Source organism: Eptesicus fuscus, chromosome 8 (genome assembly GCF_027574615.1).
Source record: "Eptesicus fuscus isolate TK198812 chromosome 8, DD_ASM_mEF_20220401, whole genome shotgun sequence".
Lineage (NCBI taxonomy): Eukaryota > Metazoa > Chordata > Mammalia > Chiroptera > Vespertilionidae > Eptesicus > Eptesicus fuscus.
Genome location: NC_072480.1, coordinates 90,974,189 through 91,001,277, shown reverse-complemented (window position 1 = coordinate 91,001,277; position 27,089 = coordinate 90,974,189). Strand labels below are relative to the sequence as shown.

Below are 27,089 nucleotides of genomic sequence, written 5' to 3'. Positions count from 1 at the left end.
AGGCCAATTAGTTGGTGAGGACTTATATTTCACTGAGTCACATGAGAAACCATAATAGGAAGGTTTTGAGCAGAAGAGTAGCATGATCTATGTTGAGACTAGATTATGGTGGAGCAAGGATAGAAGCAAAGAGGTTACTACAATAATCCAGACAGACGGTGTTGGTGAAGTATGTTAATGGCAGGTGGCAAGAAATTATTGAATCCTGGATATATTGTGAAGGAAGAACAGTATTTTTTGTTTCCTGTGTGTTTTATGCAAAAGGAGAGAAACTTTATAGGTAACAGAATGTGTAATAAAAATTTAGTTAAGGTCCAAATTCGCAGTAAATATATATTGCAGTATTTATACTACTACGAATCTAGAACATTTACTAGTACATGCAATTGGGGATACATGAGTTTAAATAGAATCTGCATAATCAGTTACATGTAGGTTTATTAAAGAAAAGAGGTCACCATAATGGTAGCATATACTTTAATTATAAAGAAAATATCTTACATCATTTGTTTGTGAAAGTTCTATTCTCTCTTTACATTTTCTCCTTTGGAAGATTCATACTCAACAGCTCTTCTGTAGCAAAGACCTATTCCCAACCAGGGGTATGTTTTCACATCTTACTGGGTAACTACTACTTGCATATTTCTACTGAAATATCCCACATGAGTGGCACTAACACTATAAAATCAAATTCTTTTAAATGTCAATATTCTCCGTAACAACTAACTTATCTTTGCCAGCTTCCATGCTTCTGTCAATAACACAACCATTCTTCTAATGACCTAAGTTTCCACTTGGATATCCCTGCCTATTCTAGCTAAATCTTCTAAAAGCTCTCATCAGTCTGCTGCTCACAAACCTTTGAAAATTTAAAATTGCCTCTAGGCCACTCAAATCCCTTGGCAATATCCGTCAAATGCCTTTGAATCAATCAGTCCAACAACCAATAAATAAATCCAACAAATATCTACTTGGTACTTAAGAATAGGAGATACTGCACTCCATACAATGAGAAAAACAAATAATTACAAAACATGGTGTTTCTGCTCAATAGGAAACAGCATATGTGCATGGAAAGCTATCTGATCACAAAGGCCAGGTACAAGGAGGCCACTATGGTGAATGCTCCAGATGTAGCAGACCAAGATTTGAGTCTGTGCTGGAGTCTGTGCCTCCTTTGTAAATGGGAATACTACTACTATCCTTTTTATTGCGAAGTGCTATAGAATTAAACATTATAATTAATAGGTACTAAATTGCATGATACTTAGTAAAGACTATAATGTTGGCTATGAATTTAGCTATGTGTTCGAGGGAAATATAAAAGATGAAATTATTGTAGGCTGAAATAGAAGGAAGAGACTCCAAAGATGGTTAACTGTAAACAGGATACTTCAATGTGGATTTTGTAGTGCCCTGCTGATGTACTTGAACCTTGATTGTTTTGGGCATGTCAGTGGGTGGAACTGACCATCAGGCTGACTGGCTGTGAGGGCTGGGTGTGTCTATAGTGGAAAAGCTGTTATGTGGGGGCTAACCCCACTGGAGTTACTTTAGCAGGGCTCTGGTGGCAGGTGAGTTCACCCTTTGGGTGTATTATTTGTGGAGTTGGTTGAGTGGTGCTCTGGTATGGTCTGAAGCCAGCCAACAAGTGTGTTGGTTCTGGAGACTTTTGGGAGGGGTTCCAGTGCAGGCTGTCAATTGTGCCCAGCTAGGGGCCACCTACTGGGAACTACAAAGTGATGGGCTGTTGGTTGCCACTTGTGCTGGCCTTGGAGGTGCTTGGGAGAGACTATGCTCCCACTTGATACCCTTAGTGCAAACATGTCAAACTCGCGGCCACAAGGCCTTATGCCTAAATAAGGTATGTGGCCCGCCGGCTGGGCTGCAAGTTTGACATGCTTGCTTTAGTGGGACCCACATTGTTAATAGAGGCCAACTGCTTCTTGAGCCATGTTTGTGATTGTTTATTTGAAGTTATGTCTCAGCTAACACTGGACACAGCTTAGGTCAGATGGCCACCTGATGGGAATTACAATGCAAACTGAGACTGGTTGCCTCTTGTGCTGGGCTTAGGGCCACTTAGCAAGATGCACAGGGCCCACTGAAGCCAACCCCTGACAGTCTGAGGTTTGTGGACCTATAAGGTATTATAGAAAAGTCCACAGCATGAGCTGAGGCAGGGGGGTCCTGGGAAACGCTCAGGCCAGGCCCGCTGGTTGGGTGGGGTGGATTCTCGGAATCACCAGGGTTGGGTGAACACTGTTAGCTAGGTTAATGGAGAGCTCAGATTTGATGCCCATCTGCACCTGAGGGCTGGGTGAGATAAGGGCTCAACAAAAAAGCAATGGTGCTTATGCCCGGAGAGAGCCATCCCCGACCCCTGCTCCTTCCAGCTTTCACCCCGAAGCCAGTAAATTTAGTTCCTTCCTGTATGTCCCTGGTGATATTCAAGCTGCTGTTCCCTCCCTGGAGCCCAGGGTGAGTGAGTGAGTATGTGAACGAGTCTGGCTTGGCCCCTCAAGAGAAATGCTTGGGAATCCAGTAGTTCTTGTCTCACTCGGATGCAATCTCCGCTGGTTTTCACAGCCTGCTGTTATGGGGACTCTTCTTCCCCACTAGTGCCTGGGGATGGGTAGCTGGGGATGTGGTTAGGGCTCCTGGCTCCATAGGTGGGACCCCCACTGCCCAGATATCTCTCCAGATTCTTAATTGCCACACGTGGGTGTGGGGCCAGCCTGTTCCCATCTCTGCCCCTCCTACCAGTCTTGTGACTTTTTTTTATATCCCTGGTTTATAAGACTTCTCTTCAGCTAGACTCCATGATGGTTGTTCCATAATTTGGTTGAAATTTTGATGTGGTTGTGGGAGGAGGCAAGCACAGCATTTACTTCACTATCTTGACTGGAAGTCTGCATAATTATTATTTGATTATCAAGTAATGAAATATTTATCTTTGTATTAGTATCTATCTTGTATTACAGACCACATTTTATTATAAGTTGGCTATACTATAAAAACACTGATAATAGTGTTATCTTTTCTCCACTCTTGCAAACATAATTTTAGGATAAAGGTTTCTTCTATTGACATTTCAAATGCTTTTTAAGTATTCACATTATGACTTTAACATCTGTTTGATAAGTGCAAAATCACAAGGAAAGTTTGAACTGAAGGGCACTTTCTTAATTAGCTTAAGAATTACTATTTTAATATCTAATTGAATGACTTTGTTAGATTATACATTATAGAAAATCTTTGTTCTATTTCCTGGGAAAGCCTTCAAACAGAATGTTGTTAAGAGAGATAGTATTTTCTTCTTTTTCGTTGCTTCCTATTAATAAAAATGAATACAAAGAGCCCTGGCCAGTGTGGCTGTTGGGTGAACATTGTCCCATGCACCAGGAGTTGCTGATTCCCAGTCAAGGGCACAGGCCCTGGTTGTGGGCTTGATCCTGGCAGGTGGTGGACAGGAGGCGGCCAATCAATGCTGTGCTCTTACATCAATGTTTCTCTCTCTAAAAAACCAATAAACTATTTTTAAATAAATACAAAGAACAGTTCTACTAGGCTAAAAATGAAAATAAGCACCAGATATCTTACCTAATAACAGAGAAACATGTAAGTTGACCATACCTCCACTACACCCACAGCCAATCAGAGTGAGTATGCAAATTAACCCAACAAATATGGCAGTTAATTTGCATACATACCTGGATCCCGGGAACCTCCTCGGCACCCAGGTCACTCCCAGCCGGCCATCAGGAGGGGTGGGGGGGCCCCTTCCATAGCCTAAAGCCTGGGGCGCAGGCTTTAGGCTTGGGAAGGGGCCCAGCCTGTGATTGGAGGTGCCGGGGGTCCCCCTTCCCAAGCCTAAAGCCTGAGGTGGAGGCTTTAGGCTTGGGCAGGAGCTGAGCCTGGGATCAGAGGGAAGGGGAAAAAAAATCAATGGAAACATATCCTCAGGTGAGGATAAAAAGAAAAATAAAGAAATGTCATATCCTATGAAAGACACATCTTGAAAATGCCTAAAGAAAGTTGTCATTTTTTCATGGTGAAGGGACTGGAGTTCATGTTGATGAAAATACCTTGGCGGCTGCGGTGACTGGCAGTGGCTGCAGCAGTGGGGTGATGGGGCTGCCACCTTCCCCTGATCAGCCCAGTCGCCTCCCGCAAAGGGAGGCCAGACTGGGGCTTAGGTCAGCTCCCACCAGGGTGCGGGCCTAAGCCATCAGTAGGACATCCCCTGAGGGCTTCCAGTATGTGAGAGGGGGCAGGCTGGGCTGAGGGACCCCTCTCCAGTGCACAAATTTCATGCACTGGGCCCCTAGTATATATCCTATCTAGTAAAGAGGGAATATGCTAATTGACCCTCACACCATCACAAATATGGCAGCGCCCACATCCAATAAGGAGGGAATATGCTAACTGACTGCCATGTCCTCAAAGATGGTGGAGCCCACAGCCAATAAGGAGGGAATATGCTAATTGACTTCCACGCCCTCAAAGATGGCAGCGCCCACAGCCACAAGATGGCGGCGCCCAGTACCCTCAGCCCCACCGGGGTGGCAGGCACTCGGCAAGGCCGGACCCGCCCCCAGGCAGGCCCGGCCTTGCTGCGCACCTGCCTCTAGAGTCCCCCAGTCCCCTCAGCCCCCCAGGGCCGGCCCGAGGCACAGGCAAGCCTCAGATGGCGGCTGCCCAGTCAACGCCCGAGGCGCAGGCAAGCCTCGGATGGTGGCTTCCCAACTGCCCAGGGCCGGTCCGAGGTGCAGTCAAGCCTCAGATGGCAGCTGCCCAGCCATCCATGGCCACCTGAGGCTCAGGTAACCAAGGCCGGCCGAGGCTTGTGCTGCTGGCATTGGCAGCAGCAGAGGTGTGATGGGGCATTGCCTTCCCCTGATCGCTGGGTCGCCTCCTGCCCCTAAGGGCTCCCAGACTGTGAGAGGGGGCAGGCCGGGCTGAGGGACCCCTCCTCCAGTGCATGAATTTTCATGCACCGGGCCTCTAGTATATATATAAAAAGATAGCATAAATATATACCTTAATAGCCATTCGTTATTCAAAGGAGCACTATGCTAGATTAGAGTATTGGGACAATAAAACGTTCAGTGCCTGTTTCTAGATTACAATCTAGTTCAATTAGGTACAAAACAAAACTGTTTCTCTTAGATTCTGTTGAAATCTAAGAAGAGATTCAACCAGGCACAATATGAGTATCTTAAAAAACTGTATTTAACTGGCATCTAAAAATCTGAATTTACAACATATAAGAAAACAAGTAGTAGAAAATGGATGCCTTGAATTTGATCTCTGTTGAGTCATAGCACAGAGATTCAAGCTTTATAAGCAGGAAAGGGAATATGGAGTTTTACCTGATTATAAATAAGGCTTGGAGCGTGAGGCAGTGGATGACGGCATAAAACTAATTCTGTGTCTAAAAATGTGCTAACTGAACAGCCCTACCTGCCATCCCCGCTGGAGGGAGCAGTCCTGAGGAGATGCAGGAGGCCCCTCTTCTTCTCATCCATAACATAGGGTCACGCTCAGGGACAGAATGCAGTCCGCTGAGAAAGTTCTATCAGAACAAGCTGTCAATGCTTAAGCAAGAGTCATTTTAAAAGTAGTTTGGTAGCTCTATACTATTATAAAAACTGGTTACATAAAGATTTTATTCAATGTGTATGTTAATTAACATATATGGCATTATTGTTAGGTAATCAAATCCTATTTAACAAACATGTTCATCCGGATTTCTAAAACTGGGGTATCAACAGGCAAGAATCTCAGCAGGTCTTCCCTGGCCCAGGGTCTAAATTAAACAGTAACAAGATGGCCTCTTTGTGGCCTCCTTTGCGTAGCTGTTTCAGCTTCTAGAAAGGACTTGTAGAGCCAAGTGTCCTGAACCTCTCCCTGCCTAAGCGCTAACTACCCAAGGACACGGGCTTATTTAAGAAAATAGGAAACCCAAAAGCTCTCTGTTATCTGAGTTTCTGCCGGCAATAGTTTTCTAATCTTTTTTTGGAAACCACTAACTCTTTGAGGAGGGATTACTTCAGAAATACCACTAGCTTTTCTGTGTTAACTTGAAGTATGGTTTTTACTTGCACAGACTCATGACAAATACTTTCTTCCCCCATTCACTTCCAGACAGTACAGCTATGAAGCAAAGAGCAGGTGTTCATTTCTAAGTTACAACACAATGACAATCCTTGGACAATACAGTTCCAAGAATTTTGCACATAATTCTGGTGGTTTTAACTCCCCTCTCTGGACCACAGTTGTCTGTCATTTTCAAGTGTGTCTAGTAATGCTGAAACCTAATGAACCTCAGGTTTAACAGTCTGATGCAGCTACTGGAAAAGCTAAGAGAAAGTTAGCTTTGTTTGTATTACTGTTGTTTATTTGAGCAATATAAATTACCTAGAAATAAAGGTCATACTTCTGCCCCTCCCTGTTCAGAACACATCTGGAGTGAGCATGCAAACTTGAGCACCTGCAGTTACGCAGGGGAAAACTGACTCAACTGCAGAGCAGGATCGAGAACAGTGACCAGGCTGGGGAGTTACAGATCTGCCTGTGACATCAGGTGAAGGAACTGGAAATTGGTTGCCTAGAAAAGAGTCCAGAATGATAACCCACCTCCAATGTTTGTGCAGCTGACCTGTGGATCTTAGAAGGCATCACTCTAGGAGACTGGGGGGTGGGGGTGGGGAGGCGGTATTACTAGCATTATGCATTTCAAAGGAACAGTTTTCAACTCAATACAAGAAACATCTTCCCAACAAATAAAGCTAAAACTAGCTGGCTCATGAGGAAAAACAATTATCATCTAAATTGTTTAATAAGAGGCTCAACAACTATTATTTACTGTAGATGTTGTAAAAGGGTTTCTAACTCAACTAGAGGATTCTGGCTTTGATAACTTCTAGAGTATCCTCCAACTGGAAGATCTATGAAAAGTCCCTAAAAAATAAATGCCAAAGTTCAAAAATGAGTCCCATCCAGGCCTGAAAACAGAATCTCTTTATTTTCACTCCACACACAGTATTGGTTCCTTATATAATGGTTCTTTCATTCTCATCCCATTGCTATTACCTCGGTTGCAGCCTTAATAACTTGAAATTCATCAACAACCTTTTAACTTATCTCTGAGAACTGAGACCATCTGTGTCAACATGACTTAATAGTTTCTTCAAAGAAATCTTCGCTTGGTAAAGATAAGATTGTAAAGCCAAAAAAATAAAAATAAAATAACCTCACTGCTTGCTTCCGGAAATTCTTACAGATCAATTTATCAGAGACAGTCCACACACCTGCAATAAACAGCTTAGTTTAAGATTCTTGCCTCACCATGTCCAGAAAACCTAGGCTATTCTGATATATATGTATATAATATGCCTGTATTGAAAAGCCCACCTTTAAACCATTTGAGTCCACATCCCAAGATCCTATAAATACCCACCTCCTTTTTTTTCCTACTTCTGAGAAACTGCAAAGCCTTTCCTCCTGTAGTAAATTCTAGGGCATTTAGCTTTGTTTGACTAACAGGTTGTCTGGTGACACTGGGGAGTTCAGAGTCTCCACGCACCAACATCTACACTGAACCACTCTCTATCCCCTCCACCCCCCAAACACCTACTTACCTACTGCAACATTAACTTCCTTCCTTTACAAATCATCTTCAATCTCAAAAACACTGTTAAGTAAAGGTATCCAGACACATACTATCATTCCTTTTCAAACAGGAAAATTAATCTATGGTGACAGAAATCAGAACAGTGGCTGCCTTGAGGGAGAGGAATGTAAATGGAAAAGGGCCTGAAGAAACCCCTGGGGGGATACAAATATTACACTGTTTGTACATTTTACTTCCATATTTTTTATTTAAATTTTTTATTGTTGACACTATTGCAGATGTCCACCCAGACCCCCCACCCCTTAGTTAGAGGTCAATTTAAGACTTCTGACTCTGAACAGATGTTAAGCACTGCCCAAACCCTGGATGTTACACATAAAACAAACATAAGAAGGTTCTGTAAGGTAGAGAGAAAGCACACAGGTTGGGCATCTTAGGAACCAAGGAACAATGAGTTCTCTGCATTTTTTTTGCACTTCTTATGTCCTAGACTGGATGATATTGGAGAAACCAGTATGTCACAAACATCAATGGGCACAGAGTTTTAAAAAAAAACTCAAACAAAAGCCTGCTCTTTCTGGCCAAAGGACCATTACAAGGAAAAACAAACAAACAAAAAACAAACAAACACTTTTAGGCAAACATTCTCTCAGGTCACTCTTTTTCATATATGACCCCACGATTTCCTACTGCTCATATGATTGAGAAAAAATTCCGAAAGGGCTTCAAGGCCCTTCATAATCCAGCACCAAGTTTTCTTCAGAGCCTCAATTCAACACCCATAAGCACGTTAACGGACCTTCTGTCCAATCTGTCCTCTCTATCTTGAATGTACTTTCCACTTGTCCTTTAAGTGGTGGACTATTAGTTTTCCTACAAACTCATGCTGAGAAAAACAGTATTTCATTCCTCCTTACTCTGTACTCACATACTTGGTTTTTATAATGATTACAGCTCTTGTTATGCTGATAAGAAGTGAACTGTATATTTACATCTCTAACTAAAGTATGAAATTTATGAATATAAGAATTAAGCCCAGAATATTGGTATAATGCCAGCGCAACATAGAGTGAAAGGTGCACAACAGTTATTCACTGAATTGGACAGAATTGATTTGAAATGTAAATACTGTTGGTGGTGTAGCATGAACTTCATTTTTTCTCAGTCAGTGCCTCTGATTTCGTGTGTCAGATTATTTGGATTTGGGTGGATTTGGATACCTGTAATATCATCGGTGAGGCTGACTGCTGTTTAGGACAAGGTATATGCAATCTCTACAACTAATAATAGCTTATATTCAAATATATGCAGTAAGTAGATTGCAATTTCAAAATATCCTTAATGTTGACCCAAATCCTGCTTATGAAGAATGAGCGAGCAAGATGTTTTATATGGGTTTTTGTTGTTTGTGTAACTTTATTTTTTAAAACACAGAATGTCTTTCCATTTATTTACATCTTTCACAATTTTTTTTAAATCAGTGTTTACAATTTTTAGTGTACAGATCTTTCACCTTCTTGGTGAAAGTAAAAATTTAGAGATCTGTGAATGGGAAAGTTAAAAAAATATAGCTATCCTAATATCATGTTTTACAAAGAACTGTGGGTGGGATTGCTAGCACAATGTGCTGACTGGAATCAAGTAAGTACAACATCCTCAAAGTTTTCAGAGAATTTTATTGTCATTAAGAATCACCACTCTGGACTGAAAAAAAAAAAAAACAAAAACTTCCATTGATCTAGGCTTACATCAATCCTTGAACTGTCAATCAGCTGCAGACAGAAAGTGGACTTAGGAAGCTGCTCAGGCCTGAAAGACAGCATATACTTCTATACCAATTTTTCAGGTGCGCTCACAAACAATCATGAGAAAATGAAGAATCTCCCAATGGGCCACAGAGAACTCTGGACAAGGGGGCTACTGTCAGGTATCAGAACCAGGCCTTTGCGAGTAATGCTCTCTAACACTAAGGGAGACTGCCTTCACAATTAGGGTTCTATGGGGTAACAGAATTGCTCTGGGCCAGACCAGCATTGGCTGTAGGCTGTATGTCTTTACTATCCCCTTGCTTCTATGACATTTGTTGTAAGGACAACCATTTGGTCAAAAATATTTTTAAAGTTCTATTACAACTCTAAGTGCTTTGTACTTAACATTAGATTTTTCCAGTGCCTTCATTATGACCTAATAGAAAGGCTGTTTTCTTTGTGACCTGCACTAACTCTAATAAACCACAAAGCATTTCAGTGGCTTGTCCCTCTTGTCCAAACTTATGGGAGGAAAAACGTCATGCCAATATCAAGATCTAAAATTCATTAGGAAATCCAACCATAATTAACAAAGCAGTAAGCTTTATTCTGCATTTAAGCTATTTTCTGGAGTAAGTACTTAATAAAGTGTTTCTCTGTGTATTTTTCTAGCTTTACTGAGATACTAGTGGCCCGGTGCACAATTCATGCACATTGGAAGGAGGCCGTACTCCCTCCTCTCTGGTTTCGGGGTGCATAACCTGAGAACCACCACTGCCAAGTCATCTCAGCTTAGCAGTAAACTAGTTCAGGACTGACAGTGCCCCAGCAACAACATAACCCATGTAACCCATGGCCCGACTGAAGGTGGAATCGCGCGGCCCCAGGAGGAATCAGGCTCCCTCCTCTCTGGTTCCAGGGTATGTCAATCGAGAACTTCCGCTGCCACTGCAACTCAGCAGCTCCTGTGTTCAGCGTCCGCCCCCTGGTGTTCAGTGCATGCCATATGTACCAGCCGGTCGAAATGTCGGATGGTCACTTAGCCTTTTATATATAGAGATATATATAGAGATGACTGACATATAATATTGTATAAGTGTAATACGTACAACCTGTTGATTTGATAAACATATATTGCAAATTGAGTAACACTATAGTCCAGTGTTAATTACCACCATCCAGTCACATAATTACCAGTTCTTTTTTTGCAGTAAATACATTTAAGATCTACTCTTTTAAACTTTCAAGCATATAATAACTTATAGATCTTTTATCTGGAAGTCATTACCCTTTGACCAACATCTTCCCATTTTTCCTACCCACAACTTCTGATAACCATCACTCTACTCTCCGTTTCTGTAAGTTTGTTCCTTTTTAATTCGACATATATGTTATAGCATGCTATCATACTGTATTTGTCTTTATCTGTCTGGCTTACTTAACTAACCATAATGCCCTCAAGTTTCATTTAAGTTTCCAAAATGGCAGGATTTCCTTCTTTCCATGGATTAGCAATACTGATATATATATCCATATATAAAACCACTTATTCATTGAGAGGCAGGTAGTTTGTTTCTATTTCTAGGCTATTGTGAATAATACTGCAATGAACATGGGTGGTGGGGAGATCCTGTTTTCATTTCCTTTGGACATAGACCCAGAATTAGGATATTTGCATCATATAGTTCTATCTTGAATCTTTTCAGGAACCTCCATATTGTTTTCCATAGTGGCTGTACTTCTCTACAGACTCAGCTACTTATTAAGGAGTCTTTCTCTCTCTCCCATTTCAAAGGACAACTCTGGTGGTAAAGTAGCTTTGTTGGGCATTTCTTTTTTTTCTGCACTTGAATATATCCTCCCTCTTTCTTGGCCTGCAAGGTCTTTGCTGACAAATTTGCTGATGGCTTTCCAGGGATTACCTTGTATGAGACTTTTTTTTTCTTGTTGCTTTTAAATTCCTCTGTCTTTCATTTTAGACATTTTATTATTACATGTCTTAAAAATGATCTTTCTTATTGAAATTCTGTGGTTACCTACTAGCTTCAGAAACTTGATATCCAAATCTCTCCCATATCTAGGAATTTTTCAGTACTTTCTTATATAAACTTTCTACCCCCTCTACTCCTCTTCTCCTTCTGGGACTCCAATGATCCATACATTATTTCTTTTGATGGTGTTCCATAGGTTTTGCAAGATTTCTTCCTTCCTTTTTATTCTATTTTTATGTTGTTCCTCTGATTGGGTAATTTCATTTAATCTGTTCGTAGCTCACTGATTTTTCTGTTTAGTCAAGTCTGCTGTGAAAGTTCTCTATTCGATTCTTTAGTTCAGCGTATCTTATTCTGCAGCTCTGAATTCTTTTCAACACAATAAATAGTTCTGTTGTGGGGCAATACCTGGTTCTCCACTCCCTTGGGGCCAGTTGCTGCAGGTTTCCCGAATTCCTTTGGTGGTGTCTGTTTCTGACTCTTTGTGATTGCTGCAGAGATGTGTAGTGTGTAAGCATTTTAAGAGCAGTCACGTCTTCCAGCTTTCATGGGCTGACTTTGCTAAGGAAAGCCTTTCACCTGCGGGCGGGTGCACATGGAGTCTGCTGTCACTGGAGTCTAGTGGTCCAGGCACCAGGTGTGGGATGTGTGGTACCACTAGGTGGGAGGGAGGGGAATGATGTGTCTTCAGTCAGGCTACAGGGTGTCCAGACTTGCACCGTGCACTGCAGAGCCCCAAACTGGCTGCCAGAATTGCTCCTGGGCCCCTCTGAGGGTGGGACGGACTTAGTTGGTGTCTGACCTGTGTGCAGCAGCAGAGGCCAGGGATGGCTGCAGGTGCAGTCCCAGGCTTGGGAGGAGGGGGAGGAACTCGGGCAGCTGGCATCAGCTAATGCAAATACCTGTGGGGTGAAAGCTGGCAAAACATGCAAGGGGTCCATGGATCCCTGTGCTGGCTGTTGGCTTCCACAGTGATGAAACCGGATGTGTTTTCCCCAGAGCTGGTCTCTGTAAAAAGCAATCACTCCCACTGTGTGTCTAGTAACAGCCCCTACTTTTCTTTCTTGATAGTGGCTGGCTCCAGACAGCTTAGCTCTGTTGATCTCGGTGGAGTGAAATTGAAGCACCTGTCACAAGGTTCCTCAAAATGCTGGACAGGAGAATTCTTTCTAGCTGGGAGCTCTCCCAGGCTGGGCAATACCCACACGCGATGGGATAACGCAGGCAAAATGAAGCCATTTTCCTTCTATTTTTGTGCAATTACTCTCAGGTTTGGTTTTTGTTCCACTGTGTTGCTAAAACTTCCTAAGTGGACTCGGTAGGTCTCCCAGAGCTGTTTATATCTGTGGATAGCTATCTATCCAATCGCTGATCTTGTGGGGGCCAGGGAGGCTGCGTTCTCTCATGTCACCATTTTTTTTGCAAGTATAGCAATTTTAAAAGTCACATTAGTTATCTCAGACCATTCTACCCTTATTAATACCAGATTTTAATTACTGATAGCTGAACACTTTGTTGACTAGAGTTTACTAGCATTAATAAAATAGGAGAAAGAGAGGCATAAAGATTTGAAAGTTTCTAGAATGAAGAAATACTAGGAGAAAAATGCAAAGTATAAAACTTTCTGTAAAATGAGAATACCTTCAGTGATATCTTAATCAGTAATGAAGTCTAAATCACAACCTAATATTACAGGTAAATGACTGCTACTTATATTTACAGTATATTTTAATAAACTGGGTAGTTTAAAATATGTTGAAGATGATCCATGTTTTCAGGACTTAATATATTAACCAATAATCAAACTGGAGAAAAATAATGCTTTCTAGTGATCAAAACCTAAAATATAAACAATACAAGAACACTGTGAAGACATTTCAATGAAAGGTATGGAAAACACTTCACTTTTACAGAAAAATGAGGAATGGTACGGGAGAAATACCTTTATTATCAAAATATACAGTCAGATACTATAATCACCTAACAGCACATACTATTTTGAAACATGATATTTCTTCCTTACATCTAAGGCTTAAGAGAGTTTGTATGACCGTAACAGCCGTAGGGCTCCTGAAAGACAATAGAGAGTGGTGTAGCTCTGTCTATCCCACTCTTTCACATTCCAGACACTGTTAAGCTCTTTAAAGCATGTACCATCTCTGGTCCCATGTAATTGAGCATATGAGAATAAGTTGTAGGTATTAGTGTGCATATTCAATTAAACTGACCCAGACAGATAGGTACAATGGTGTGATTTGACCTCATAGAATGGGCAAAGCGTTCCTGAAGATTTATAGTTTACATTTGGAACCTGAACCTGTAACTTAATAAGTACATACACTGCAAATCAAGTTTCAAACACAATATTATTCCTTTATTATTAAAATATTATTTTCATCCTTTCAGTGAAAGAAAACTATAATGTTACCTAACTTTCAGGGCTTTTGACTGATTCCTGCAAAATCTGATGTAGGACACAATAATTTTATTTCTTGGCAGAAATAAATGGTTGCTTTTCATAAGTAATTGCTTCTTTGGGAGATAATTACAGCTTTTTTGCATTATTAATAGCAGCTCTGCTAGTACATCTATTATAAAATTAATTTTAAGAATGAGGCTTATTTTAGAATATTATAAATTTCAACAGTTTTTTAAAAAAACTTTTTATACTCGGATAAAAGAGTGTAAGTTATAGTAGATGCATATAGTATTTAAAAATTGTTTCAGAACAGTCCATGGTATATATTAACTCTGTATTTCAACACATAGTTTGGGGTAAATCCAAATGAAGTACCTTCTGAATAAGTGCAAATCCTTTTAAATATATTAAACTTTAGGCCTGGCCAGTGATGCTCAGTGGTTAAGTGTCAACCCATAAACCAAAAGGTCACAGGTTTGATTCCCAGTCAGGGGACATGCCCAAGTTGTGGGCTCGATACCCAGTAGGGGGTCTGCAAGAGGCAGCCAATTGATGATGTTCCCCTTTCATCAGTGTTTCTATCTCCCTATCCCTTTCCCTTCCTCTCTTTCTAAAAATCAATAAAAATATATGAAAAAACTTTAGTACATGTACTTGGAAGTCTATATAGTCTTTTTTATTTCATCTAAATTTTTTATCATAAATTTTCTTTTTTATTTTTCTTTATTGATTAAGGTATTACATTTGTGTCCGTATCCACGTCTACATAGTCTTATAAAGAAGCTATAATAATGAAGCTATAAAGCTGAGGAATATTCTGATTCTGTGGTCAAGATAATTTCATTTTATTAGTGGACATGATTATGCAAAAAGATGATGTAAAATTGAAAGGAATAAGCAAAGAATTACCACGGCCATTCAAAGAACTTCATGTTCACCCAAGGTCATAAAGAAACTACTTCACCAAAATAGTGACATTTTAACTAGGAAGAGAGGTTTTAAGTGTACAGAAAGGAGGAATGTCATTTCAAGATTACTTATTATAAAAGAAAATGTATTATGTGTTCACTGAGAAGCCAAATTAACAGAGAATAAAATAATCTGACTCATTATTTTACCTGCATACCATTCTAATATATGCTTCAGGCCATTAGCTAAAACGACCTCAAAAGTTGAAAATATTTGGGGAAAGGGAGGAAATAGGGGAGAGAGAAATAAAGAAAAGGCGGATGTCAATAGACAGATATAGATCTGTTATTTTAAAATAGTTAGCCTGATTTATGCAAAATAATGAGAAATTTCTCCAAGGCATATATATCATTTCTTTCCTTTAGGGTTATTAATTATTCTGAAATTTTAGAAGTCATTAATAACTAAAGCATAATTTGGTCTACAACATGACAAAACTATACTGTGGGATTTTTTTAATAGAAGAAACAATACATTTTCCTTCTGTTTTGATAAATATATGTGACATGAAGATATGATTTGTTTAAGACTTTATGGGGTAAAAAACTTCCTTAAACTTATAGAAACACTAAAACAGAAACATGTTTTATTAAATGACATTTAATTTAATCTTTTTTAAAAATTAAATTTATTGGGGTGACAGACATCCTATATAATCCTATATAATAAAAGGATAAAAGGGTAATATGCAAATTGACCCTAAAGGCAGAACGCCTGGTCCCTATGACATGCGCTGACCACCAGGGGGCAGATGCTCAATGCAGAGGCTGCCCCCTGGTGGTCAGTGCGCTTCCACAGGGGGAGCGCTGCTCAGCCAGAACCTGGCTCATAGCTGGCCAGCGCAGCGGTGGTGGTAGGAGCCTCTCCCACCGCTGCGTCAGTGCTAAGGATGTCCGACTAACGGCCATTAGTCGGACATCCCCTGAGGGCTCTGGGCTGCCAAAGGAATGACTGGCAGGTGGACATCCCCGAGGGGTCCCCAACTGGACAGGGTGCAGGCTGGGCCAAGGGAATCGCCTGCCGTACGAATTTCGTACACCGGGCCTCTAGTTTTAATATAACATAATCTTTAAGTTTTATACAAATTTTCTCAAAGCTCCTAATCTTTTAATATGAAGGTGATGCAAATAATATGAATACTGATGTCATAGTTTTAATGCTAATTCCATCCAAGTTTATGAATATTATATTTAAATCATAGATTATCATTACAGACTTGAAATATGATGCTTGAACAAAGTGCATTGAACAAGAAATATTGAGTCAGTAAACTTTTCATGGTCTTATTTTAAAGTTGCAGAAAATATAACTTTAAAATGCTTTTTTAAAAACTAGACTGAATATGCTTATTATGTTCATATAATTAAATTAATTTTGATAGGATGAGAATAATTTCCTTGGTTTTTAAGGACCACTGGGGTCTATGTAGTACATTACTCTTTCCAATGTACTAAATAATTTTCCAAAATTGGAAAAAGTTTGAACAACATAAACAAGTTAACAAGTAATTTATCCCTTTCTCTGCAGGAGAGTCAATCCTTCTTCTCTTTGTTTTCCTTTTTTTTTTCCCTCTGGATTCTCAGAGTAAGTGTGACATATTAAACACATTCTCATTTTGTAGTTGTATAATCCCTCTGTGTATGTGCTTTCAAAATTTTAATTACAAAGTACAAACAAACCTTAGGAGGGAAAAACAGTATTTCCCCTGATATACTTAACATTTTTGAAATGCTGAAAATATAACTTGAATTCCTATTTGCAAAGAATATTTATTCATCTATTCAGCTATTATTTATTTAATGTATGTCCTGTGTGAAATGCTTTGCTATAAAGTTGAATACAAATCCTGTGGTCTATCCTAGGTGACAACAGTTGAAAGGAAGTATAGTAACAGTTTGGGTTGGCTACAAAAACTGGTAATCAAGATCAGTCAGAGGTCAGAATCAAGAGTGCATAAAGCTAACTGTGAAGATGGAAGTCAAACTAGGTGGACAGAAAGGCAAGGAGTTTTACCAAAGGCCAACTAGGCAGACAAAAACTATGAAAATCAAAAGACTAAAAAAGCAAAAGAAGTAAAATGCAGAGTCATAAAAACAAAGTGATCATGGTACTGAACAAAATTCTAAAACAATTCCAGCTTCTAGTACCAGCAATGCAGTAAGAAGCAAGGAAGGCTTTAATGACTGGGATGTGGGCAAATCCATATACAGTATTTGTGAGCTCCATGATGTATCTGCACTATGAGGGAAAACATAGTGCCTGGAATTCTTTTTAACCATATTTTTATTGATTTCAGAGAGGAAGGGAGAGAGAGAGAAAAACATCAATGATGAGAGAGAATCATTGATCATCTGCCTCCTGCACGTCCCCAACTGGGGATCGAACTCTGACCTCTTGGTTGATAGGTCAGATGCTGAACCATTGAGCAACACTGGCTGGGCTAGTGCCTGGAATTTAATGGGCTATCAACAAATATTGATTGGATAGAAAAAAATGAACAAATCAAAGGGCAGAATATCAATTATGAAATCTATTATAAAGTTTCTGCATATCTTTAGTATATTAATATTGTGTTTCTAATATTTTGTATAAAAATTTTCTTCATATATTGACCTTCTCTTTTCTGGTGGTATGAAGAGTACAACAAAAGTAGTAAACTTCCCTGTAAATATATTTATACAAAAATAATTATAGTTAGCTTGAATAAGCATATATACCGTAATTTTCAACTTGTTACTAAAATATGTCCCTCAAAGAGCAAGCTTATGCAAATCCCTGAGGCATGAAAGTATAAGGCTGTTAGGCTGCCTGAAACAGAAAGTGTGCTTCCTTAATGATAAATTCTAGCGTATGCTACATGCCATTTTGCAATAAAATGCTTTTGCAGTGCACGTAGAACACAGCTCTTAGTTCTATTAACAACTGAACTGCAATGCAGCGGAAACTTCTGGATTGTATTTGGTAAACCACCAGCAATCTTTAGGCAGCAGATAAAGGCCAAATCTTAAAAAATGCATTTATTTATGTTGGGAGTTATAACCTAAGTATAAGCTTTATCTCAATGAATGCATTTCATTTAAAATGATTGTTTTTTAACAACAAAAAATGTCTTTATGCCCCAGGTAACTATCCAGTTGTATAGGTTCCCTTTAGTTACCCAGTAATGGCTGCTTCTGTGATGACTTTTATGCTGTTAAGTGGACCATTAGTACTTGTGTCATTTCGTAGCATCTTAATAGGAACAAACAAATAGGCTTGCAATCAGCACAGCACCATACTGCCGGCACTATTCCTTTTCTTTCTCTGTATTAATTTAGATTTTAAGTTCAATACAGTGAAACTTATTCTGGTAGCATTTTTAGATTCATCTAGACATGTTTTATTCCACAATTAGCATATGAATATGTTTAATATTTTTAAAACAAATAGCTAAATGAAGACCCAACAACATCCCCCTGTCTTATCCACCCTGCCTGATCTAGTTAGTTCAGTCTAGTTAGAAAACATAACTAGTCAAGCTAGAATCACTAGTCCAGAGAAGACATAGGTTCATTATGCATCGATTCAGTTCATGACCAAAAACTCTTACCCATTCTGGCCAACGTGTCCCTGAGAGTATACTGCTGGTTCTGAGGCGAGTGGGCAGTAGGGGCGACTAGCTCAGAGGACTGTCATACATACCACTTCTCGAAAATGCAATGCAAAACACAGGCCCTGTTGCCGGAGCATCAATAACAAACCTACTATAAGGAAACACATAATCTCTTCATCTGCATAAGAATTGTTACAATGTGTACTAAGAATAATATCATTTCTGATGGATACTCTTTAACTATATGTACACTTTTTTACATTTGCAGGATTGTTTACAAGACATATGACATTGGCTTAAAAAATTACCCACGATTGGTGAGACATTTTGAGTACTACTTGTTGCTATTTCTTGCAGAGCATGGTATCTTAACACCACCAATTCAGAAGTATAGTTCTTCTCAACGTCTTTCCTTTGCTTTGGAATCAACTAGAAAAGAATAAAGCTAGCACATCACTGGGCGTTGCAGTGTACACTGCCTGTGTGTGCCCTGTGTGTTCTCTGGCCCCTACACCTTCAGCCTGGCCCCCACCACCAGCATGGCATTGGCTGCTGGATTTCTTCCATGGCTGACGGCCACCAGTGGGGGGCAGTAATGCCGTCCCAGGGAAAGGGCGCTCAGCAAGTGGCTGAGGAGAGGCGGCATAGAAATACCCAGCTGCCCTCGCCACTTGTTCGACACTGGCTCCCGGAGATCCCCAGCACTAACGGATACTTTTTTGACTGCTTTCCCTTTCTGGACTCAGTTTTCCCCTTCTACCCCATGTTTCCTTCTCCTCTGATATAAACTATCATCCCCTGAATCACTGTCTTTGAGAAGAACCCTCACGAAGACTTTTAGAAGTGCTAATACACGTAATATCATATTTTATCTCACAGACAACTGCAAGGTAAGACGAGCTGTATTAGACTTGTTTTATAGAAGAACAGACAGACTAAGTAACTTCCCCCAAATAGTATAACTGGAAGAGGCAGAGCTTGGGACGAACTCAACCTTGTTTTCTTTCCCTGTTTATTCTGAAGTATTCAGGCAAAGAGAAAGGCAAAGAGTTTGCTCTTAACATAAACCTTTTATAAGTGTGTAAAATGGCACAGATTAAATCATGTTTATTAAGGTATGTTAAAGAACACTATTATACCCAAACTACTTACATCAGTCATATTTACTGATGACATTCAATGTCTACAATCATTCTAAACATTAAACCATATATATATGGAAGTAACCAGTGCTTAGGATCACAGTGATATATATATATACACCTGTATTTTCCGGCGTATAAGACGACTTTTTAACCCAGGAAAATATTCTATACTCCCAGTCGCCTTATACGCCGGAAAATACGGGTATATATATCACTGTGATCCTAAGATGGAATATAAAACAATATCACTGTTTTATATATTCCATATAAAACACTTTTATAAAGTCATCCTTGGGGTATATCTGCTAGATGAGATGATATCCTTGGCTGCAAAATAGTATGACAAATTTTACTAAGGTTCTCTAGCCCTACACCAAGGTCTCTCCTTTTTAACACTTACGTTTTGTGCCTGATGACCCTTTGTTGGGGGCTGCCCTTCGCACGGCAGGGCGTTTGGCAGCACCCCTCGCCCTACCACTAGCTCCCTTAGTGGGTACTTGTCCCACAGCTGTGACACCCTGGGAAGGAGGGAGGGTGCATCCTTGGTTGCATAACATGAGTTTTACAGCCCAAACATACCTTCACTTCTTCCTGAAAGACAGCCAATCTATGAAGGCAGTGATGTTTAATGTGGCCTTGGAACATAAACTATATCTACTTTATAAACTATATCTACTTTGATATTTTACAAATGAAGAAATGTTGCACCTAAATGCTACCGGGTTCCATAGTTAAACATGTGGAAGAAATAGCAGTGGCTGTGAATCTTACGTTTCTACAACATGACTTAATGGTGTTCCACAGAAAAAGCCCTGGTTTTGCATGCTTTAGCCCAACAGTGGACTCTCTGATCACTCCGTGTTCCCCACTAGTAGCTCGATAGAGCCATCAAGGCATGAGTCAGAACACAAAAGGCTCTGGTAAGAAAGGGGACAAGGAGAGATGCCATGCCTTGTTAAATGCAGAGAGGGATTCATCAAAATGCAAAACAGACAACAACATTACCAAGTGCAGCTATTAAACCTAAATGCCAAAGCACAGAACTCCCATTACCATCCGGATCAATGGAAATGGACACTGGCACACAATTTTTGTGCTTATGAACTTTGAAGTTCATTTTAGGTTTTCACCAATTTGTCTACATCTATTCCTATTTCCTCTTGTGACCATCAATACTGCTGTGGCAATAATATATAAGTAGAAAAACAGCTTATGCATATAAATTTGATGTAGGTACATTGGCTGATTTTTAAATCAAAATTAAAGCAGTCCTGACACTAAAAAAAGGGAAACCCAATATATATTCTATATTATGTTTAACATGGCAGAGGTAGCAAATGAGGAAAGAACTCAGATTCACATATACAACCCTTACTTCCTAAACACTAAACCTACTTCCTGGTTCCTAAATGAACAGAATTGCAGTTCAGAGTATGGATGCTTAGGAAGTGCACCTACCACTTGTCCATTGTGCGGGTTCTTGTGAGCATAGGGAGGTCCACGGATATGATTCCACATCTGACCAGAAGTCATAGCAAAGACTATACACTGAAAGACAGGGTGCGATGTGTTTCCATTATAGTCACAATCTGGCTCATTCTGTTAACATTATACAACTTACACTGTTTTACAAAATATAGGGGGGAAAGTACAATGTGATAACATACCAGAGATACCATGGCCCAACCAGTCTTGTTATAGATGAACTCCAAGTTGTTCCTTCTTAAATAGAGCAAACCACCAACAAGTGACACTAACAGGGCCAAAGCAATGGTGCCAGAGTAGTTGGGTGGTCTGAAGACTCGAATCTGCAAAAATGCAATGAAAACTTTAAGTGAAAGAAAAATACCAACTTTTTCTCCTGACCACATTCTAAGTCCTTCTAATCTTCACTACAGATAATTTAGAAAGGGGACACCTTACTTTCAGACCTTGCACTAACATACTTTTTACTCCTTGTAAGTAAAAAATATCTACCTTGAAACATCATGGCAATGTAAAAGGTCTTGCTCTTCATTGTAGGTGATTACAGTTAAACATGTGAAACTACTTTTGCATATTCCACCCAGAGCTGTTGTGATTAATCCAGGGAACATGGGATCATATGGCAAAGAGTAAAGGTGAGATGGGAGCATAATTCTGTATTATTTCAAATTGGGACCTTTGTAAAAAGGCTTCTTAAAAACAGTTTTATTGATAAATAATCCACATAGCATACAATTTACTACTCAAACTGTACAATTCAGTTTAGCATATTTATTGATATATGCAACCAGAAGTCAGAATCAGAAAATTACAATCATTTCAATAGGAAGCCCCATACCCTTTAGCATTTATTCCTTTTACCCTCCCTCTAGCCCTAAGCAACCACTAGTATACTTTCTGTTGCTATAGATTTACCCTATTCTGGACTTTCATATAATATGTGGTCTTTTGTTACTGGTTTCTTTCCCTTAGCATAATGTTTTCAAGGTTTACCCTTGTTGTAGCATAGGTCCATACTTCATTATTTTTAAGGGTGAATACTCCATTGTATGCGTATACCACATTTTATTTATATATATGCATATATGATGACAGAAGGATACAAGATTTTGGGTGGTGTGCACACAATGCAATATACAAGTGATGTATTATAAAACTGTATGCCTGTAACTTATACAGTGATTTCCTCTTTTAAAAAAGAGTTTTATGGCTAAGTAATTGATTAGTGATCATCAACTCATGGTCCAAGGACCACTGGTGGTCCACGAGGTCTGAAAGGTTGGCGACTGCTGGTTTAAATCATCCTTGATTATTTCCTTAAGTTAAATGACATGAAATAAAGATATGACACAGAATAGTTATACCACTTTGCAGTGCCAAGAACAGTTTAAGTGTAGCATTTTCTTACATGGCTCATGAAAAGAAGATGTTATCACATTTGTATCTGCCCAAATAATAGATAAAAATTATACATTTAGCTTTCTAATTAGAAATTGATTATTAATACCACTGAGTAACATTCAGTATATTTTTTAGCCTCTGAAATTACTTTGCGCCTCACATACAATTTAATAATTCTTAAATGATTTTTAGAATAATGATATTTTAAATTCACCTAATTTATAGCTTACTAGTGGCCTGGTGCACGAAATTCATGCACATTAAATGGGAATTGATTAGAGGAAATATTTTAATATTGCTATTTACCCTTTCTCTATAATAGAAGTGTCAGAGATGAAAGAAAATTAGTAAAATGGATATGAAAACCTTCCTCCTGTCAGAGTCTGGGGCACACCGTGGGACCCAGAGTCAAGTCTCCACCCACCCACATGCACCTCAAAATCCCATGAGACCCAGACCTGGCCGGCACCACCCCCGTCAAGTCCCGCCTCCACTGTGGGCACAGCCATCTTGTGATGGTGTGAGGGTCAATTTGCATATTATCTCTTTATTATATAGGATAGCTATGAGACAGTTTTCTCTAAGTAAGGGAAAATGCTGCAGAGAGAAATTTTAAAAATCCTGTCGCCTTATTACAATGCTCTAACAAACCAAGCTAATTAGCCTATTATTTAAAACTGTGGGGGAGAAATACATACATGAACATCCGTTCTGTCAGCAATCCACTTTGCAAGCTGTTCAGCTGCAAATCCAATTCTTTGAAGGTCAAAAGTATCAGCTCTCTTGGGTCTGCCTTTTGGAGGGAAATGCATGAATGTAGGAGCAGAGTTCATGTTGAGCTATAAAACAGAAAAGCATAACGCTAAATATAATATCTTCATATAGTGTCCATCTAACAGCTCATGTATTTTTCTCCATGAATTTTGGAAAGATAGCATTTATTCGAGAAAACCCAGTGGCTTTCCAGAACTTAATTACTGTTTTACTCACCTTAAGGCACTACTGAGTAAAAAGAACTTATAAATTAGGCTGTGTGCTGAACCTCCACATTCAACGGACATCATTCATATTCTATCAGCTATTTCATTCTTTTTCTACCTTAAATTCCATAATTAGAGTAAAATATGAAGTAATTCAAAGTGCAAAACAGAAATATTGCAATTTGTCAGTGCATGGACTATTCTACTTCTTGAGAAAAAGTACTGGCATTTGATGAATATAAATATACTCTAGGCCCGGTGCACAGAATGTCCTGTGGGGATCGGGCCAAAACCAACTATCCGACATCTCCCAAGGGATCCTGGATTGCGAGAGGGCAGTTCTCAGGTGACGCACCCTGGAATCGGGCTCCCTCTTCTCTGGTTCCAGGTGCTTCCCCAGAGAACCACAGCTCAGCAGCTCCTGCCCCCTCGTGGTCATTGCCCATTATAGATACTGGTCGGATGGACACTTAGGCTTTTATATATATAGATTATGAATTAATTTCAAACAAATTATAAGTAGATTGACCTCTCTTTAAACTTTAAAAATTCTGATGACTGTTACAGAAGCCAACATTTTTGCTCTAAACAATCTGAATTTACCAGACTGAAGCAGAAATCCACAATGATAGTCTTTTTCTGTTTAACTTCTCTATTAATTCAACTGTCTTAAAAATGGTTATATCTCATTATTATTTTCTAAATGCAATTTCTATTCGAAAAGTGTACTGAGTAAAATATTAGTATAGTATAAATGGTGCTTATTAATAATAAAATATCTGAAAACAAATATTAGATGAATTTGCATTGAGGAGAAAACTGCAAAAATATATACAGATTAAATTATTGCTGCCCAGGAATTACGACAAATGTCACAAATTAAAAGCCAAGGGATTTTCGGCCATGACTTGAACTATAGATCAGCATTTCCCATAAAAGCACGGTTCACATCGAGGTAAAGATCCAGCAGTGGGATGCATGTTGTGGACATTTAATTAATGTTTGTTAAGTGGAACAAAACACAGTCACAGGTTCCTTTCTTCCCCGTTTTCTCCCACTCCTGACTGTGTTCATGTGTGTTTCCCTGACAGATGCACAAGGGATAGCTACAGCCAACATGGAAATAGAAGATTTCAAGGAAGGAAGTCTCTGCAGTGGAACAATCACAAAACCCAACTAAGGCTTAACATCCTAGAATTTTAAAGCTAAAAAAGTCATATAATTCAAAGTTTTCATCTTAATTAAAAGGTACAAATTCCCCAAGGCTACAGTAAAGCAGGGTACAGTGCAGGCCTGCTTTCTAGTCCAGAGCTCCTCCTCACACACCATGTTCATTAACTCCTTGGCCTGTTGTCAGGCACTTAGCCTCAGCCACTGCACAGGAATCACATGGAATTGAAGTTACTTGCCCAGCAAGTCCCCGGCGAGCAAAGAATCGCCAAATTTCTGCACTTGTTATTAATATTGTATTCCAACACCACAATATTGCTGACAGTGCTTTAAAGCATCAGTTTAGAGAGAGTACTTTAACAAAATGTGATTAAATAATTGATGAGAAGAAAACATTAAGCATTAAAAATCTCTAAGTGGTTCTCATGTCAAACAAAATATATAATTCTGTTTTTGTGTGGATTATAATTACCCATAAAAATCATTAACTGCTATAACTTTTATACTTTTCTGCATTTAAACATGAAAACTCATTGCTAAGCCAGGGGCTAGGTTTTGGAAAAGACAAAGCGGTTCTATATTCGTAATTCTGCTGAATCAAAATTAGCCTGAGGAAATTTTTCAATTTAAAACAGTCTTGACTTCAGCTCTCATATCTATGCCAAACTTAAAGTTTAAAGCATATAATATAAAAGATTTCAATGATTATCTCTAACCATACAGCCATCTGGTTATATATTGGCAGCCTAAAGTCACTGCCAGCACAAAATAGGCTTACTTGGTCTCACAGTTTTGTTTAATTTGAATTAGCTGCCAATATTTTAAAGATAGAGAAATTGTATTTGGATCTCTTCTTGAAAACCACATCTAGATGGGGCTTGCATTTCTTCAGTTTTGGAGCTGGGCTGTGGCTCCTCAATTTGCTGCAGTCCCCACCCACACCATACTATTTCCTCAACAGTGAGCCAAGGATCAGCTGCATGGCGTGTAGCTGATTTTATTTCTTACAGTAGTTAGGAGAACAGCAAAATATATGGCTCCATTGAAGATCTATTTTTTTTAAAAGACAAAGAAAGACTTTGTTGTAATAAGTAGAGAGAGCATATTTTCTCATGCAAGTGAATAACTAATGTGTTAAATAGGCTAAGTATGTACATAAACAAAGATATACCATAACAAAATGACACCAATCCAACCTACTCTCTTTGCTTAGTTTAATGTCTGTCCAGGACAGACATTTGAGCTTGAAGCTTTTGCTCTAGCAGTCAGATTGGGCCTGGATGACTATTGCCTATATATGGTAGAGAGGAGTCACATATATAACGAAGAGCACTTCTTCCATCTGATGACCTCTAAGAACAATTATGAGATTCTATAGAAACCTATAAATTATAGGAAGGAATATGTGGTTCTTATAGTACTGTAATTTTCCTTTATAAGGAAGTTCATTGCTCAATATTTGATTGAATATATGAACAAAAATAAATATTCCCAAAATGCAAAATAAACTTATGGAGAAAGAAACAAGCATACTAAAAGAAAGACCAAGGGTAAAGGGTACTGAAGGCAAAAGAGGGAATTTATCTTATTCAATTAGAAACTGGCAAAGATGAATAAATAATCTGGGAGCAAATAAGCAAAAAACTCACTAAGGACCCTTTCCAGTTAGTGAGCTAAACTCCTGACAAAACTAAATGCTTCTCCATAACCTGGCAAAGCATTATGCCAGAGTGTCCTATGTGAGAAAAATAAAATAGACCAAGATACTCAAACTAATCAATGCCTGGCACTGCAATAAGTTTTACATTTGAAAGGCACCTATCAAGCAGATAAACATTAATAACTGCAGGGTACGAGCTAGAACTCTGGGAACCAGAGTGCTGAACTTAAATTCTAGCTCCACATTGCACTAGCTTTATAACCTCCCACAAGGACTTCACCTTGCCATACCTTAATTTCCTGATCTGTGAAATACAGATAACAATACCTTTCTCAGTGGGTCATTGGGAAGTTAAATGAAAGAATATACATGAAGCACTAAAAAGAGTCCTTGGAACATAACTCCTTGCTGTTAGCAATGACAATGACACAAATTGATGACAACTAGCATCCTTATACCACAATTCTGTACCTTGCTCTATGGAGAAGACTAGATGACAACCTATTAGTCTGCTCAGCTGCTGTAACACAATACCAGAGATGGGGTGGCTTAAATGACAGAAGCTTATTTCCTCACAGTTCTGGAGGCTGAAAGTCTAAGACCGAGGCTTCAGGAAGATTTGTTGCTAGTCAGACCTGTCTTCCTGGTTGGAAAGTGGCCATCTTCTTTGTGTCCTCACATGGCTTTATGTCTGTGCACATATACTCCTCGTGTCTCTTCCTCACAACCAGATCTAGGAAGTGGTGTCCTCCGCAGACACCAGTTTAAGGAGGTAATTAGGGTTAAATGAGGACCTACTGGAATAGAGTCCCATCCTTATGACCTCATTTTATGTTAATTACCTCCTTAAGGTCCAATCTCCAAAAAATGGTCACATGGGGTTAGGGCTT

At 39.3% G+C, this 27,089-nt stretch overlaps 1 protein-coding gene across 1 annotated transcript in view; it reads right to left on the bottom strand.

The window, feature by feature from the left end:
* The window catches only part of TUSC3 (tumor suppressor candidate 3), a 105,444-nt gene that overhangs the window by 32,223 nt on the left and 46,132 nt on the right, over window positions 1-27,089 (bottom strand). Inside the window, exons 4-6 of the mRNA XM_008146221.3 lie at window positions 23,088-23,228; window positions 21,171-21,311; window positions 20,962-21,051 (exon numbers count right to left, since the gene is read on the bottom strand). Of these exons, the coding sequence (XP_008144443.1) occupies window positions 20,962-21,051; window positions 21,171-21,311; window positions 23,088-23,228 (372 nt within the window). The remainder of the gene's footprint in view (window positions 1-20,961; window positions 21,052-21,170; window positions 21,312-23,087; window positions 23,229-27,089) is intronic.